Source organism: Rhinatrema bivittatum, chromosome 4 (assembly GCF_901001135.1).
Source record: "Rhinatrema bivittatum chromosome 4, aRhiBiv1.1, whole genome shotgun sequence".
NCBI classification, from domain to species: domain Eukaryota; kingdom Metazoa; phylum Chordata; class Amphibia; order Gymnophiona; family Rhinatrematidae; genus Rhinatrema; species Rhinatrema bivittatum.
The window spans coordinates 66,645,752-66,663,211 of NC_042618.1; the positions used below are offsets into that span (position 1 = coordinate 66,645,752).

A 17,460-nucleotide genomic window follows, 5' to 3' on the forward strand; every position below is an offset into this window, starting at 1 on the left:
TAGAAAATTTCACCTTCCCATACTTAATTGAAACCCAAATATTTGAATGTTTGTCATGTTTCTCCTGTTGCATCCTTCCTCCAGTGAGTACATACCTTTGCAGGATTAGTGATACAGTCCTTGTACCAGCATAGTAACCCTTTTTGGAATCATTTCCATCCTTTCAAAATCCTTAAGATATGACTTCCAGAATTTAGAGTTTAAGTTCTATAATTTTTCAAAATAATGAGACCATTCTTCAAAGTAATACATAATAAATGAGAACTGTCTGCAAGCGACCTGAATGCATGGACTCTGTGCTGGAGCATTTTTAGTATTTATCTTTTGTCTATGTATGACTAACAAAAAAAAAAGGCAAGACAGTACATGCAATAGGGTTATGTATAGGAAAAGAGCATTAACGAAGATGGAGATTTCAGCTAGTTTCTCCAATGACATGGTCATCAAAGCTGTAAAAATGTACATAAGCACAAAGAACTGTACCTGGGCTGCCAATTGTGTGTGACACTTTTGTATCTGAACTTTCATTGCATCATTCTGTTCCACCAGTTCCTTTAGACAATGAACAGCATCAAAGAACAAAAAAACAAAAAGTGGAGTATAATAATCCATGAAAAACATTCCCTAGTAAAAAGAAATAATTATTTCCATACAGAAAATAGTTCAGGCTGGAATGTTTATAAAGACTATGAGGACAAGCGTCCACTAGAAAATTGAAGACTACAACTCCCATTCCTAGCTCCTGGAAGCATAGGAATCTGGTAAGTGTTATAATTAAGGCTACAGATTTTAAACCAACTAGGCTTAAGAATATAAGGCCTTCTATATGTAGTTATACAAAAGGCTATGTCAAATTAAATAAAAGGAAGAATTTAGACCAAGTTTTAAAAAGATTATTCTAATGATTTTAAAGAGGCATTTAAAAACACTGCTTGTCCATATTGCACTAACGCATGAGAATCATACCTGCATCTGAATTTTGAGTGAATCTTCTGCCACCCGGGGTTCTTCCATTAGCTGCATTATCCTTTGTTCCAGCTGTTGCTTGGATACCATTGTGTCCGTCAGTTTACTGTGCAGGCTCTTGACTTCACTTTCTTTGGCCAGCAGTTTAGTCTGTATGTCTGCAATAAACAAACTATCTTTTAAACCTATGCACACAATTACAGTTAAACTTCAAACGATACTCTTAACTGAACATTACCACCACAACTATTAAATTCAACAGGTCCTCATCTCCAAGTAACCAACTGCATATGGGAAAACATGGAGAAACTCAGAAGCAATTTTATTAAAAAATATTAGATGTACGTGTACCTTCATACTGTGCTGTTCTTTTCCTTAAATACGTCTCAATTTCCTCACCTCTTCTCTCAGCATCTTGCTGTTGAACCTTTAACCCAAAGAAATAGAAAGGGGGAAAAAAAAAAAAAAGACATTCCTTTAGGGTGAGTTCTCACTGCCCCATCCCCCAATCCTCACTATCTGTTTAGTCTTTCACAAACAGAGTATGCTATTCTGAAACCAGCTTGTTTGCATACTGTTGAGAAATATCAGCAATAAAGGAAAGTATGGTCTTGGACAGTTGCTATATATCAGAGGTATAGTATTAGCTACTTATTACAATCACAACATCTCAAAAGCTTCATGCTGCTGTAAAATCTGAGTAGCAGTCAGTATCTATGGTCCTGCCCACCACATCTGTTATCAGGTCAGCTCTAAGTCAAGTTGCACATTTTGGGACTGGACTCTTATTTAATGGACCTTTTTTCCCTTTAATAGGATAGGATTTTGGAATTTGAGCTTAGTAGATGGACTTGTGGATTATCCCTCCCAGTGAGGTGGTTTGAGTTATGGTTTTAGACTGTTATATATAATGTATTTTTATGTTGGAGATGTATTTTAGAGTTTGATTACTGTATTTAAGTTCAAATATTTTTATTATTTCAAGAATAGTAACAAAAACAACAAAAGCAGCAACAATGAAGAAAAAGACAAAGAAGAAAAACAAGAGGGTGGCATAAGTAATTACTAGGGGTGTGAATCGTGTGATCGATAGTCTTAACGATCGATTTTGGCTGGGGGGGGAGGGAAATCTGATAGTCGTGTTTGGTTTTTTTAAAAAATCGTAAATCGGGGAGGGCGGGAAAACGGCACACCAAAAAACCCTAAAACCCACCCCGAACCTTTAAAACAAATCCCCCACCCTCCCGAACCCCCCCAAAATGTTTTAAATTACCTGGGGTCCAGTGGGGGAGTCCCGGCGCAATCTCCCTCTCTCTGGCCACGACTGCGTTAAGAGAAATGGCGCCGGTGGCCCTTTGCCCTTATGTGACAGGGCAAAGGTAGCGCCGGCGCCAAATTTTCTTTTTCTATTCAATACATTGTATTCAATGGAACTAACATGGCAATTGAATTAGAGTATAAGTATAGGAAAATTGGTTCTTACCTGCTAATTTTCGTTCCTGTAGTACCAAGGATCAGTCCAAACTGCTGGGTTATATCTCCCTTCCAGCAGATGGAGCCAGAGAAAAGCTGAAAAGCACCCCCTAGTTATACCGGTGTGCCACCTGCGATCCTTCAGTATAATCAATATCAAAGCAGAATGAAGTAAATTTAATAACCAATGACTAGATCAAGGAAAAAACCTTCCTTATATATTTATTTATTTATTTATTTTTATAAAACAACCAGCGAAAACTATGTATAAGTGCTCATGCGAGACTTCGAAGATGCCAAAACCTGTAATCGAAAACCACAAAACAAGCTGAGCAGACTTTCCTGGACAATATCTCTCTGGGCGGGCGACTGGACTGATCCTTGGTACTACATGAATGAAAATTAGCAGGTAAGAACCAATTTTCCTTTCCCTGTACGTACCAGGATCAGTCCAGACTGCTGGGATGTACCCAAGCTGCCCTAAATGGGGTGGGACCTCGAGAGTCCCACTCTAAGCACACTGCTGCCAAAGGAATCCACATCTGGAGCTCGGACATCCAAACGGTAATGCTTAGCAAACGTGTGCAAAGACTTCCAAGTAGCTGCCCTGCAGATTTCTTGAGGTGATACACATTGGCTCTCTGCCCACAACACCGCTTGCGATCTGATAGAATGAGCCTTAAGACCATCTGGCACTTGTCGCCCATGAGATATAAACGTTGAAGCAATAGCGTCCTGTAGCCATCGGGCAATGGTAGTCTTAGAAGCCTTACACCCTCTCTTTGGACCGCTCCATATGACAAAAAGATGACCAGACAGTCGAAAGGCATTAGTCACCTCCAAATACCGCAGGAGAATCTGTCGTACGCCCAACTTCCTCATATCCTGGCCCTGAGGAGAACTCTTATCCACCTCCGGAAAGGCTGGTAACGCAACAGACTGGTTGATGCGGAACGCCAAGACCACCTTTGGCAGAAAAGAAGGCACAGTCCGAAGAGAAACTCCAGAATCCGATATTCGTAAGAACGTTCTCTACATGACAACGCCTGAAGTTCCAAAACGCGTCTGGCCGAACAGATAGCCATGAGAAACACCGTTGTAAGAGTTAAATCCTTCAATGTGGCCCGCTTGATAGGCTCAAAAGGAGAACCGCAAAGTCCACGGAGCACCAAATTCAAGCTCCATGAAGGAGAAACCACCCACACCGGTGGATGTAAATGTTTAGCTCCCCTCAAAAAACAAGCACCATCCAGATGTCCCGCAATGGAGGTACCCTCATTTTATCACTTAAGCAGCCGAACGCCGCCACCGGGACCCGGAGTGAACTGTATGCCAAACCTTTCTTCAAGCTGTCCTGTAAGAAGGCAAAAATGTGTACTATCGTGGCCTGCCGTGGGGACACCTTCAACCCACTGCACCAGGAATCAAACACTTTCCACACCTGAACATAGAGGAGAGAAGTAGATGCCTTTCGTGTATACAGAAGGGTGGTAATCGCCGCCTCTAGATAGCCTTTCTTTCGCAATTGCCTCCTCTCAGAAGCCAAATCGCTAGACAAAAACGATCCGCCTGATCGAAATATACTGGACCCTGTCGCAGTAAATTCGGTAGGTGACCCAGACGCAAAGTGCCCTCTATTGCTAGGTCGATCAGTTCTGCGACCTACAGCCTTCTCTGCTACGCCGAAACCCGAAAGTAACCGGACCCCGGTGGGATTCTATTCGCCTTAAAACCTTTCCCACCAATGACCAAGGAGGAAACACGTAGAGAAGAATGTCAGAAGGCCATGGAAGAACCAGGGCACCCACCCCTTCCAATTCGTGCTCCCTTCTGAGACTGAAAAAAACGAGCCGCTTTGACGTTCAGCCGAGTTGCTAGCAAGTCCAGTTGATGTCGCTGGGATCTAGCCACTGTTGGCTGAAGAAGTCCGCCTGGAAGTTGTCTAATCCGGCTATATGAGATGCCGCTATGCGGGTCAGATTGCATTCCGCCCAGGCCATGAACTTGTCCGCCTCGGAGGCTACCGGCCGACTCTTTGTACCCCTTTGACGGATGATGTAAGCCACAGTGGCCGCATTGTTGGATAGAATCCGCACTGCTCAGTGCCAGACAAGTGGGAGAAATTGGTGCAGTGCTAGCCGAACCACCCTGGTTTCCAACCGATTTATGGACCACTTGGCCTGAAGTGTCCACTGACCTTGTGCCGAGCGGGACGGACAGACCGCCCCCCAACCGGTCATGCTGGCATCTGTTGTCACAATTAACCACTGGGGACTTTCCAGGTCCACACCATGAAGCAAGTGATCCGGGACCAATCACCCATCTAGGCTGGCCCTGGTCAGATCCAGTAACGGCAAGGGCAGGTAGAACCCTTCTGACTTGGGATCTCAAAGGGAAAACGCCGCCCTCTGCAAAGTTCTCATATGAGCAAAGGCCCAAGGAACCAACTCCAGGGTAGACGCCATAGAACAAAACTTGCAAATGGTCCCACACCTTGGGCAAAGGAAGGACCAACAGACTAACTTGAGCCATTAACTTCTCCATCCTCACCAGAGGCAGGGAAACCTTGCCCTCAGATGTGTCGAAACGTGCTCCCAGAAATTCCACATGCTCCCGGAAACATCTGGGACGGAGCCATCTGGTTCTTGGCGTAATTGACAACCCAGCCTAGCGAATGTAGACTGTGCAACACAGACTGCACCGCAACCTTGCAAGACTATTTCGATTTCACTCGAATGAGCCAGTCGTTCAGGCAGGGATGAACTAATATCCCATCGCGCCAAAAGCATGCTACGACTATCACCATCACCCGAAGAGTGGGCCAGCAAAGTTTCATACGGTAGATTTAGCCGGAGCTCCTTGCTTAGAGGAGTCCCGAGCTGGTCTCCGGTCTCGAAAGGAATGAGACCAGGAGTGCGACCCTGAAGAGGGAGTCCTGTGAGGCACTGGTCTAGTCTGACGACCACGCCGTTGCCCTCTGAACCGGGGAAGTTCTGGCAGTCCGAAGACTATCTTCCGGCAATTTATGTACTTTATCCACCCCAAGCGATTTAATGATATGGTCCAACTCGTCTAGGGCGGACCCATCAACGTCCCCATCTCCATCCCCAAGGAGAAGATCCTGTGGATCCAGGGTACGGTGGATGAGGAGTTAATGACCCCGAGGAATTAACAGCTGTCCGTCCTGACTGTCTCCTAGAGGGATCAAACACCCCTGATGGCCTGGTGACCTTCACTGGTGTAGGTCCCTCCTCCTGTCATTCACCCTATGCTTCTAAAAAAGCTTTGGGCATTAAAAATACAAACTTAGAAGAAAAAACCTGTCTCTTTAAGGCCCCCCTAGGGGAGGGGCCGCATCGGGCGGGGAGGCAGGCTCTAGGTCTGTGGCACAGGCTTAAATTAGGTGTAATAAAAGTACAAAATCAATAGTAAAGTAAGAAGGGGCTTTCCCTGGAATTGGAGAAGGGGTATCGCCTAAGGGTCCAGGATCAAATCTGGAGAGCCCATGGGGCACAAAGCCGGAGGAGATTGATGTACTACAGCAGCAGTTCTCAACCGGTGTGTCGCGACACACTAGTGTGTCGCCAAGCACCGGCTGGTTTGTCGCGTGCTCCCGGTCTCTCCCGCTGCTCTTTCTTCTCTGCTGCCGTTGCCGCCGGGCTATCAACACGTTCAAGCCCAGTGGGAAGCTTACTAGCTCTAGACTAGGCTCGGATATTTCACAACGTATTTAATTTAATACCCTCGTAAGGCTTCTCTTTTTCCAGCTGAACCAGCTTCCAAGTTCAAGGTCCTTGTTATTATGTAACTTTTGGCTTCTCTGCTTTGTCTCCGCCAATCATAAAAAAGTTGTTCCTTATGTTACGTTATACTGATCTACCCCTGTTCGATGTAAACCGACCTGATAGGGTATTCAACCTTGAAGGCCGGGATGGATAGATAGATAGATAGATAAATAAAAAAAGCTGTGGCACTTGTGGCTGGCCTTTTCTTCTTCCTGCCCCCCCGTGACCCGGAACAGGAAGTGATACACGTGCGCGGGAAGGAGAAAGAGCAGTGCCGCGTGATAAAGTAGCAGTGGGGACTGCAGCATCGGCCCCCCGAACAATTGAAGCAGCCGGTAATCGGGAAAGGAGACAGCAGCATGAGCCTCCCGCGGCCGATGGGATTCTACTTTCTTGGCTTGCGGGGGCTGGAGGAGGCTGCTGCAGCTACCATATGTGCTCGGGGAGGGGAAGAGGAAGCAAGTGAGAGAAAGAAGCAGCCAGCCTGCGTGTGATTGAGAGCATGTGCGTGAGTGAGAGAAACTGGTCAGAGAGCTGATGTATGTGTATATGTGAGACAATGAAAGTGACTGCTCAAGGAGATGACTGATGTGTATGTGAGAGTGTGAGACATTAGTCAGGGAGGTGACTGATGTGTGTGTGTGAGAGAGAAAAAGCATTGAAGTGAGAAATCTGGGTATGTGAGAAAGCATGGGCGTAAGACGCCTGCTGTTGGGGGGGGGGGGGGGGGGGGGGGTGGATGTGTGTGAAAGAAAGCATGGGCGTGAGAAGCCTGATTATGTGAGAGAGCATGGGAGTGGGAAGCCTGTGTGTGCATGCATGACAGCGAGAGACTGGTTGGTAAGGTGACTGTGTGTATGAGAGAAAGACTGGTGTGTGTGAATATGAGAGAAAGAATGTGATTCAGGGAATGAGAAGCCTGTGCAGTGGAGAGCGAGCATGGAAATGAGAGACGTGTGTGTGTGTGTGTGTGTGTGTGTGTGTGTGTGTGTGTGTGTGTGTGTGTGTGTAACAGAGAAAGTGATTATGGGAATGAGAAGCCTGTGCATGGGAGTGAGAAACCTGGGTGTGTGTGAGACAGCATGTGAGGGAGAAGCCTGTATATGTAAGACAGAACATGGAAGTGGGAAGCCTGTGTGTATGCATGAGAGAGATCAGGTGACTGGTGTGTGTGTGTGTGTGTGTGAGAGAAAGAAAGTGATTATGGGAATGAGAAGCCTGTGCATGTGGAGAGAACAAGCATGGGAGTGAGAGACTTGTGTGTGTGTGTGTGTGTGTGTGTGTGTGTGTGTGTGTGTGTGTGTGTGTGTAACAGAGAAAGTGATTATGAGAGTGAGAAGCCCGTATATGTAAGTAGAACACGGGAGTGGGAAGCCTGTGTGTGTGTATGGCATGAGAGAAACTGATCAGGAAGGTGACTGGTGTGTGTGTCCAAGTCTGTTTGGGAGATGATTGGTGTGTGAGAGACAAACTGGTCATGGGGGCATGACTGGTATGGTGTGTGTGTGTGAGAGACATGGGCATTAAGGAAGAGGACCATGAGTATAGAGCTTAGCCTCTACTGCTGCTTCTGCTGTGTGCTACAGCCTGCATGGAAGAGGAGTAGGAGAGCTGCTGGAGGAGGTAAGTAAATGTGGCTTTTTAAGTTTATTTTTCTTGATTGACTGCCATTTTAATTTAATATTATGTGATGTGTCTGCTTTTTTTGAAATATTTTATTGGTGTTTGGAGAATTTGTAATAGTTTTTATGAGTTTTTAATTGCTGGATGTTATTCTGTTCATAGCGGTTTAGAAACATTTATTCTGCTTATTAGTATAGTTTTACAATTATTTCTGTGTGGGGATCTATAGCTGCTTGCTAGTTCTGTTTTCCTAATAAGAGGTGTATTGGTTTTTAGGGCCTGATTTAATATTTATAGTGTTACCTTTTCATAGATAGGGTTGCTCCTGTTTGAGTGTATTCCATAATACAGGTGTAACTGTGTGTGGATTAGTTTATGTGCATTACTACAGATCCTGGGAGTATGTTAGGTCTGTTCTGTGTCTGTTACCGAGATGAGATATTTTACTAGCATGTAAGCATTTGTATCAGTCTTATTTGTTGTGCTTTCTCAAGAGGACATGCATTGGTGGTAAACTGCTGTCTTTTCATAAGTAGGGCTATTGAGCCTGGAAGTAGAAGGAGTTTGAGTTGCTGTTACTGAGATGACACCAGAACATCTTTTTTGTAGGGTGAGTTGTATGGGGAATGTCATAATTCTGCTTTACATCCATTATTGTGGGTCAGGAGGGTTCCCGTGGATGCAAACTGTACTTTTACATCTAGCCCTGTGACGATCTTGGGTCAGTGTGTCACGCATGTGAGAACCATCTGTCAGGTGTGTCCCGACAGAAAAAAGGTTGAGAACCACTGTACTACAGAATCCCTTCCCCCGTCCGGCAAGGAAACGGGCTCGATTTGTGCAGCAGCAGGCCGGCTCTCCACATGTGGATACTAAATGGCGACAGAGACATCAGGAGGGAGAGGAGTTGCCGTGGGAATGGCCAAGTTCTTCTGTGCCTGGCTGCTGTGAGCGGGAGAGAGAGAAAACTGCTCTCCGCTCCTTCCCCCGTAAGCTGCAGGTCCTTCTACAGGGTACTGATTAATAAAAAGTAAACACTTTTACTTCTCCGACAGTAAGAGACCAGTGACAAGAGACCTGAGACATGAAGTTTCACAGGGGTCTTAAGTGACAGAGGAAAAGAAAATTATTACTTACCTGCTAATTTTCGTTCCTGTAGTACCATGGATCAGTCCAGACCGTGTGGCCGCTGTGTTCCTGGTGGTTATGTCCCCAATCCAGCAGATGGAGTCAGCCCAAAGCTTCGAGGGGGCGTCACCTTAAGTACTACTACCCCCTCTGCAGGAGTTCAGTATCGAGTATATCAAAGCCCGAGTAAATAGAAACCCCCTGCTTGGATCAAGTTGAAACAAGACGGCAACAATAAGCCGCTGAATGTTAACAGAGGAAACTGGGACCGTGCCCGCCCACCAACGGGTGGGCGGGCACGAACATAGCGTGTCAACCTCCAAGAGAACGGTGACAAGCAGTGACAAAAACTGGAAACACGTAAAAACAAAGAACAGCAGTAAGGGCACTACTGTAACAGGAGACACAGCGGAACAGAATCCGCATCCACATACCGTCGAGCAGGAATAGGACCCAAATGCGGTGGGCGTCTGGACTGATCCATGGTACTACAGGAACGAAAATTAGCAGGTAAGTAATAATTTTCTTTTCCCTGTACGTACCTGGATCAGTCCAGACCGTGGGATGTACCCAAGCTTCCCTAACCCGGGTGGGGTCCTGCGAGGCCTGCTCGTAGAACCTGTTCGCCAAAGTGTCCATGGACGGACGAGGCGAGATGTAGTCTATAGTGTCTCGAGAACGTGTGCAACGATTTCCAGGTGGCCGCTCTACAGATTTCCTGCGAAGATACCGAGCGGCTCTCAGCCCAGGAGGCCGCCTGAGAGCGTGTAGAATGCGCTACAATGCCGAGTGGGGGAGTCCGCCCCACCCCAATGTAGGAGGCGGCAATGCCGGCCTTCAGCCATCTGGCAATGGTCGTCTTCGAGGCCTGAGATCCCTTCCGGGGACCGGACCAAAGGACGAAGAGATGGTCAGAAGTCCGGAAATCATTCGTAGCCTCCAGGTAGAGCCTCAGAGTGCGCTTGATGTCAAGGAGACGGAAAGACCGCGGCTCCGACGAAGAGAACGATGGAAGTTCCACCGTCTGATTCACATGGAACGCGGACACCACCTTCGGAAGGAAGGAGGGCACAGTACGAAGTGAAACTCCCGAATCGGAGAACCGGAGATAAGGCTCTCTACAGGACAGAGCCTGCAGCTCCGAAATACGCCGAGCGGAGCAGATGGCCACCAGGAACACAGCCTTGAGAGTGAGATCCTTGATCGTCGCATTCCGCAGCGGCCACACGGTCTAGACTGATCCGGGTACGTACAGGGAACCTGAGGCATGAGACTTCCCAGAGGTCTCCATGGGAAAGGACTGGACCACCCCCCCAGCTTTTCTCTGGTTCCATCTGCTGGAAGGAAGACATAACCCAGCAGTCTGGACTGATCCAGGCATGTACAGGGAATACCTTTTTATTGAACTAGCTTAATACAATTGGGACTGGTTGTCAAAATCTGTGCTTTGGCATAGATCTGACACACAAATCCATTAGGTTAGTCTAATGCAGTGGTAGGCAGCTCCAGTCCTGGAGTGCCATAAACAGGTCTGGTTTTCAGGACATCCACAATGAATATGCATGAGATATATCTGCATACAATGGAGGCAGTGCATGCACATATATCTCCTGCACATTCATTGTGGTTATCCTGACAATCAGACCTGGTTATGGTACTCTGGGACAGATATTGCCTACCCTGATCTACTAAACAGTTATCTACAGCTTGTTTGTTGACCTTTTTGATTGTGACCAAGAAAACAAATCACTGGACTTTTACCACAGGGCAAGTTTTATTGGACTTTACTGAGCTGTGCCACATGTTTCCAGACACACTTTGGCCTGCTTTCTTCATTGATATACTCCATAGAAGGAAGCACTTAAAGTGCTGTTCTTTTTTGTTTCTCTATTTTTTTTGTAAAACGATAGAGCCCCCTAGATCATACTTTTCAATTATTTCGCTCTCAGTTTTAATACCACAAATGCTGTCAAGCAAGTTTTCAGATGAAATAACCTATGGTTTGATTTTTCTGCTTTTTACTTTGACTTTTCTTGAAGAGGTTCCACCTTGTAACCCACCAAGAACCAGAAGTAATGGGACACAGTTTTGCCAACTTGTACTAAATAAGTTTTGCACAGCTCAAAAGTACACAGATGTTACCTTTAACTGCGCAATGGCTTGTTCTGTAGTCTTCTTTTGCAGCTCTTCCTGAGCTAGCTTATTGTTCTTTTCGGTAAGTTCACTCATGAGCCGGGCACAATCCTGGCGCAGTTTATTAAGCTCAGATGACTGCCTAAAACAAAAACAAAGTAAAAGATAAAGTGGCTTAGCTGATCTGTGCTATCAGCCAGGTACCAAATGCAAACACTAAAAATTTATGGCACATCAATTTAAATATTAAATCAAAACATTTTACTTCTGGACAGCACTAAATTTCCTACGAATTATAATCCACACAGATTCAAGACAGCATGAAAATGTCTAAAGCACAGTAGCAAACAGGAAGAGTGAGATTCCCTGCCAAATATACTACTTTTCTCCTGCAATTCCTTTTTCACGTGGGCTTTATTTACAACTTGCATTTCAAATATTTTGATAACCCTGATCTCTGAATGTGACCTGATTTACTGATTCTGCTCAAGGACGGCTGCTCGTGTTTAATTGTAAAAATAAAATTAAAAAAAGAACATGCAAAGGGTACACGTCATTGTAAGAAGGTCAACTTACTGATAGTTCTGAGTTTGAAAAATAGTACCACCTACTAAATTATACTCCTGACCTCGTCTTATAAAGCCAGGACATTGCATGAAATCTGCTACTGTATTGTGATGTGTCTGAAGCAATATTTTATAAAAACAAAAAGCAAAATAAAAAATATATATATTTGAGCATTTTGGTTTTCAGAAATTGCAAAGGGAATGACAAATCCTGCTTATACTAGTGATATCTAGCACATAAAAGCTCTCCACACCTTCATTTGCCCTATCTTGTCCCCACATATAAACAAGAAGCTGTAAACTACGTACTTGCTTTCCATCTGGTTCGTAGCTGAGCTAACAGCATCTCGAAGAATACCATTTTCCTGTTTCAGGTGTGCGATTTGGCTCTCCAACTGCTCACGAAGTTGTTTGAACTGAAGATACAGATCTCACAATTATTTTAATTAAAAATGTTGAAAATATGATTAACATGAACACAATGAACAATTACTACAGAACAATCTCTCTTGGGTGCCTCAAAGGCAATCCAGTTTTAGGTAGGAAATGATTTCCAATTTGTCTTTATTTTACCTGTCTTTGGGGCGAATGCAACAAAGTGCACGCTGCACAGCACACAGTTTAACTCAGTTGCATGCACAATTTTTACACACAAACCTACTACTGATGCAGCAAGGAGTTTTGAGAGCACAACAATGTGCATTTAAATTAGCACCCTTGCATGGAAATTCCATGCTAATGAAGGCATTTTCTATTACTTGAGATACAAAAAAAAAAAAAAAAAAAGAGCCAAAGTTCTCACATATAAATCAAACAAGAAATGTGTGACCAATACTTTAGACCAAATGACCCCTCAAAAACTATTTCCTAAAATGTGTTAGGCTATTGCTTCCCAAGGCAAACAGGCATACTGACTTACCTCCTGTTCTCTTATTGCTGGAAACAATTCCTAGAACAAAGTGGAATAAAATTTCCAGGGCTGTTAGTCTACAGGCAGAAACTGGAGTTCTGGTGCCAGGACCTGTACTCTTATGCTCAGGAACAAGATTTGTGCACAAAAAAACATGCTGTCCATGCATAAAATATGCTTTATGTGCACAAAAAAATGCTTTCTGAGCCGAACACACTGTGTGCATAATTCATATTTTATGCACAGAAAATAGTTTATGTGCACTGTTTTCCCAGCATAAATTACGACTTATGTGCCAAAAAATTTTTTTTTAATTATCCTAAAGTGGAAATACTTTCACAATAGTAACAAACGTTACTAGAGAAGGGAGGTGTGGTTATATCTTGAATCTGTCACATCAGACCAAGACAGTGCCTTTGCAGATCATGACCAACAGGTGCATCGAGGCACATTTACAGCAGAGGAATGACAGCAGCAACCATGTCATCTGTCTCAAATTACTGCAGCATTTGTCATGCCTTTATGTACTGCTGTGAGGCTAATTAGGTTTCTAAACTGAACCTTACTTTAAAAAAAAAAAAAAAAAGATGCTGGCAAGCCCATCTTTAAGCAGCAGCTATCACACACTAATTTTAGAGTAGTACATTTCTGTCATGCTGAGAAAGTCATAATGACCAAGCTCTGTCCTACTAGAGACATCAATCACAGGTTACAAAGATGAGAATAGAAGACCATGACATACATTTCTTTAAGTGGATGACAATGCAATGAGAGGAAAACATAACAGCAAGTGTCACTTGAAAGGAATGACAGTTAAAAAGATTCTGAGCTCGAGGACAGCTACAATTTGTTCTGAAAATCTGTTCAAACTGTGCTAGGAATGAACTAGTTTCCTATTATCCAAAGCAAGAAGGTCTGGGTATGTTATAGATATTAGAGCTGCACCATGCAAAAACTGATGTACATGGCCTTTGGATAATAATTATGTCTGTCCAACAAGTCTGGAAAGATGTACTCCTCTCTGGAGTACATGGACGTTAGAAATGCATTCTTTGTGCCTCATATTCTGCTTAGTTTGCCTCACTAGCAGGCAGGCTTCTTAATATCCTTCATGCGCAAGCGCCGCCTCTCAAAAGTCAAGCCGTAAGACAAAAGTGATCCTCCTGAACTGAAAATATGGGCCCCTGCCACAATAATCCCAGCAGATGAGCCAGCCCAAGAGTTTCATCCACCACCAGATACACCAGATCTGCTAACCATGGACGCTGCAGCCATTCAGGCACCACCAGCACTACTGTCCCTGGATGTGTTTCTATGCACCGTAACACTCGACCTATGAGTGGCCATGAAGAAAACATACAGAAGGGTCCCCCCTCGGCCACGGGCACACTAGGGCATCAGGTCCTACTGAACCGGCTTACCTTCTGTGACTGAAGAATCTTCTCTTTGCATTGGCTCGCGTTGCTATGAGATCCAGAGGTGGAAACCCCCACTCTGGCACAAATGTGATTCCAGGCTTCTGGGGACAGCTCTCACTCCCCGGGATCTAGTTGCTGCCTGCTGAGGAAGTCTGCCTGCAAATCCTTTACGCCTGCTATGTAATTCCTTCGAGGTAATGCTCCACCCACACAAACAATAGCTGAGTTTCCCGAGCCACCGCATGACTCTTTGTTGGTTGATGTATGCCACCATTGTCACATGGTCCAAAAACACTCAAACCATGGGACCCTGAACCAAAGGCAGAAACTCTTCTAGGGCTCTGCGCACCGCCCTCATCTCCAGACAATTGATGGACCAGGACATCTCTGCCACTGACCAAAAGCCCTGGGCAGAACGATCCAGGCACACTTCTCCCCCAGCCCTTGAGGGAACCTCCAGGTCCACTCCCTTTTTCCAGGTTGCTGCTCGACAGCCACCACGAAAGACTGGACCTGGATTCTGCTATAAGAAGCAATGATAGATAAAACTGCTCAGTCATCTGACTCCATCTGGAGAACAGCGCCTTCTGCAGCAGCCACATGTGAGCAAAGGGTGGTCCAAGAAAAAGTAGCCTGCCTCCTGGCACTAGTATTGGAGGCGGGCCACTTTTCCATGAGCCACCCTGTAGACGAGGCCATGGATCCCAGGACCTGTAAGTAATCCCAGACCCTGGCAGACGCAACCAGCCATGTCACCAGCGCCTGCAACTTCAACAATCTGTCAGCTGTCAGGTGCACTCTGCCCTCCTGGGTATCGAAGCAGGCTCCTAGATGTTACAATGATTGAGACTGTACCAGGTGACTTTGCCACATTGATGACCCAACCCAGAGAGCAGAGGGTGTTCATCACTCGTTGCGCAGATAGACTGCACTCCTGCTTAGTCTTTGCCCAGATAAGCCAATCATCTAGATATGGATGGACCAGAATACCTTCTCATTAGAAGGCTGTCGCCACCACCACTTTTGTGAAGGTCCAGGGAGCCATGGCCAACCCGAAGGGAAGAGCACGAAACTGGACGTGCTGGCCCAATACCTCGAACTGCAGAAACTTCTGATGGTCCTTTCAAATGGGAATATGCAGATAAGCTTTAATTAGAGCCAAAGACGTGAGGAATTCTCCTTTGTGGACTGCCGCAATCACCATACGCAATGTCTCCATCCAGAAACGCGGCACCCACAAGCTTAAATTTACCTTCTGCAAATCCAAGATAGGGCAGAAGGCGCCCTCCCCTTCTTTGGTACCCCTGTGTGCTTAGCAGCACTGGAATTATGGCCGCCAAGCTTATTAACCTTTGAAGAGTCCCCTCTACCTCTTCCTATTTGTTTTGAAAAGAGCAGTGGGACTGCAGTAAGGCTTCCCTGAGCGGACACAAAAATTCTAAGGCGTAACCATCTCTTATAACATCCAGCATACACCAGTCTGAGGTAATCTTGACCCATTTCCTCGTAAAAACAGGACAACCTGCCCCCATCTGGGTCCACTCCCTGTTGAGACATAGCATCCTCCTGCATCTTGTCCGAGTCGCCCAGATCCCTAGAGTCACCCTCTGCACAAACGCCACATAACCCCAAGGGCTTCAGCACACACCCAGAACCGCTTGCCAAAGCCAGCCTAGGACTCTTGGACAGCCCTGGCCTTCTATCATTGGATCTCCTCTCCCCTGCACTCTTTCTAGCCAGAAAGGCCTTGTACATCATCAGGACAAATTTGGGGGGAAATCTCCATAGGCCTTCAAACCCTTGGCTCAGGGAGACTGGACTCCGAATCCACTCCCTCCTGACCTTCCTCTGGTTCCTGCCCCGCAAGAGAGAGTGGGGGAGGGAAGCCCCCGTGTTCCCGATCAGCTGGGGCCCCTCATCTGCAATCCGTCTCAGGAACAGCAGCAACGGAGACCCTCCCCTTTAGCCCCTGCCTCAGTTCCCATGGATCAGGAAGCCCTCCTGAACTTAGAAGTCTTAAGGGAAGATCCCGCCACTCCCGACACAGCCTGTACAGAGGGAGCAAGAATTCAAGCAAACAGACCAGAGCTCGCAGGCCTTGCAAGCCTCCACGTGAGGCTTGTCTACCATGAAGCCCATGAATTCAGTCGGCCCTAGCACACTGCCACAAGGCAGGCCCATACACACCCGCAGGCCATACGCACCCGCGCCAACAACTCCAGCACACGGGAAAAAATGGCAAATGGTCCGAATACCGCACAACACTCGTGGTGCTTGCCACAGGTTCTCCCCACCAGGGAAAACTAATTTTACACAGTCTCTCTTGCTATCTCCCTCCTATCGGCCAAGATCCTGCTGGCCAACTGCCCCAGCACCATATGATAGGCCAAATCTCCTGGCTCCTTCAAACTTGTTTCTCCTATTTTTTTTTAAACAAGCTTAATTCAGAGAACAAGAAAATAAAAAAGGAATACTTCCCCGAATCGAGCCAGTGGTGGACAGGAGGGGACTTCGGGATACCAAGAAGGAGCCATTCCCCTGGCTATCAAATTCCCCAGAGATAGCAGGCCACAACAGCCAGGGTTATCCAACCACTCGGTCGCCCAGCTCAATCTGAGGGATGGCCCAAAGGAACCTAGCACCTCAGAGCACTGAATCCAAAATGCCAAATTTCAAAGTCTCACAAATCAGTCAGAACTGCAGGTTTGCAGCTCTGCTGTCTGCTGGAGACAGAGAAATACTGAGGGAATGCAGGTGGCACTCTAGCTTATGCAGCAGTGCCTCAGTTTTCCTTCTCTGCCTCCATCTGCTGGTAGGGATGCATAAACCCACTTGTCTGGACTGATCTAGGTATGTTCAGGAATATAAAATTTAATTTCCAAGAAACAAAATTAACACAAAAAAACCATACATTGTGCCAGACAAACTACCTAAGCAGCTGTTACTAGCATCATAAGCAGTAAAACAGATCAGTAAGCCTCAATCAGGTGCTTGGGGATCCTCTAACAAATCTGGTTTTCAAAGTATCTACAATAAATGTGTGAAATATATTTGCATACAATGGAGGCAGTACATGCACCCCTCTCTCATGAATATTGATGATGTATATCCTAAAAACCAGACCAAGTTGAAGACCACTAGTCTAGGTTGTATCGCTCCTTAAAAGAAAAACAAATGACAACACAAGAGGCTTCCCACATAAGCACATTTTCTAGAAAAACAATCATGCACTCCACCCAGTGTGTCATACATAGGAGAAACTGCGCTAAACAAGAAGTGATGCCATTTCCTTAAGGAAAGGAAGTGGCTGTTCATGCTAAACTTGGCTACATCAGACCAGTTAGTCCTCATGCAGAGTACATCCAAAAGTCTGACCTCCGTAATTATTTTTAATTAGCATTTCATAACAAAGAAAAGTAATACTGAAACAGTTCAATTCGTTCACAAAAGTTGCTAGC

The 17,460-nt window shown here is 45.6% G+C and overlaps 1 protein-coding gene across 7 annotated transcripts in view; it reads right to left on the reverse strand.

The window, feature by feature from the left end:
* KTN1 (kinectin 1) overlaps nucleotides 1–17,460 on the reverse strand; it is a 342,484-nt gene that overhangs the window by 229,262 nt on the left and 95,762 nt on the right. For 5 of the 7 annotated variants that reach the window (XM_029598255.1, XM_029598256.1, XM_029598257.1 and 2 more), the window contains exons 8-12: nucleotides 11,984–12,090; nucleotides 11,118–11,250; nucleotides 1,318–1,393; nucleotides 967–1,124; nucleotides 484–624 (exon numbers count right to left, since the gene is read on the reverse strand). In XM_029598255.1, the coding sequence (XP_029454115.1) occupies nucleotides 484–624; nucleotides 967–1,124; nucleotides 1,318–1,393; nucleotides 11,118–11,250; nucleotides 11,984–12,090 (615 nt within the window). The remainder of the gene's footprint in view (nucleotides 1–483; nucleotides 625–966; nucleotides 1,125–1,317; nucleotides 1,394–11,117; nucleotides 11,251–11,983; nucleotides 12,091–17,460) is intronic. The other 2 variants (XM_029598258.1, XM_029598253.1) reach the window with 1 other exon arrangement.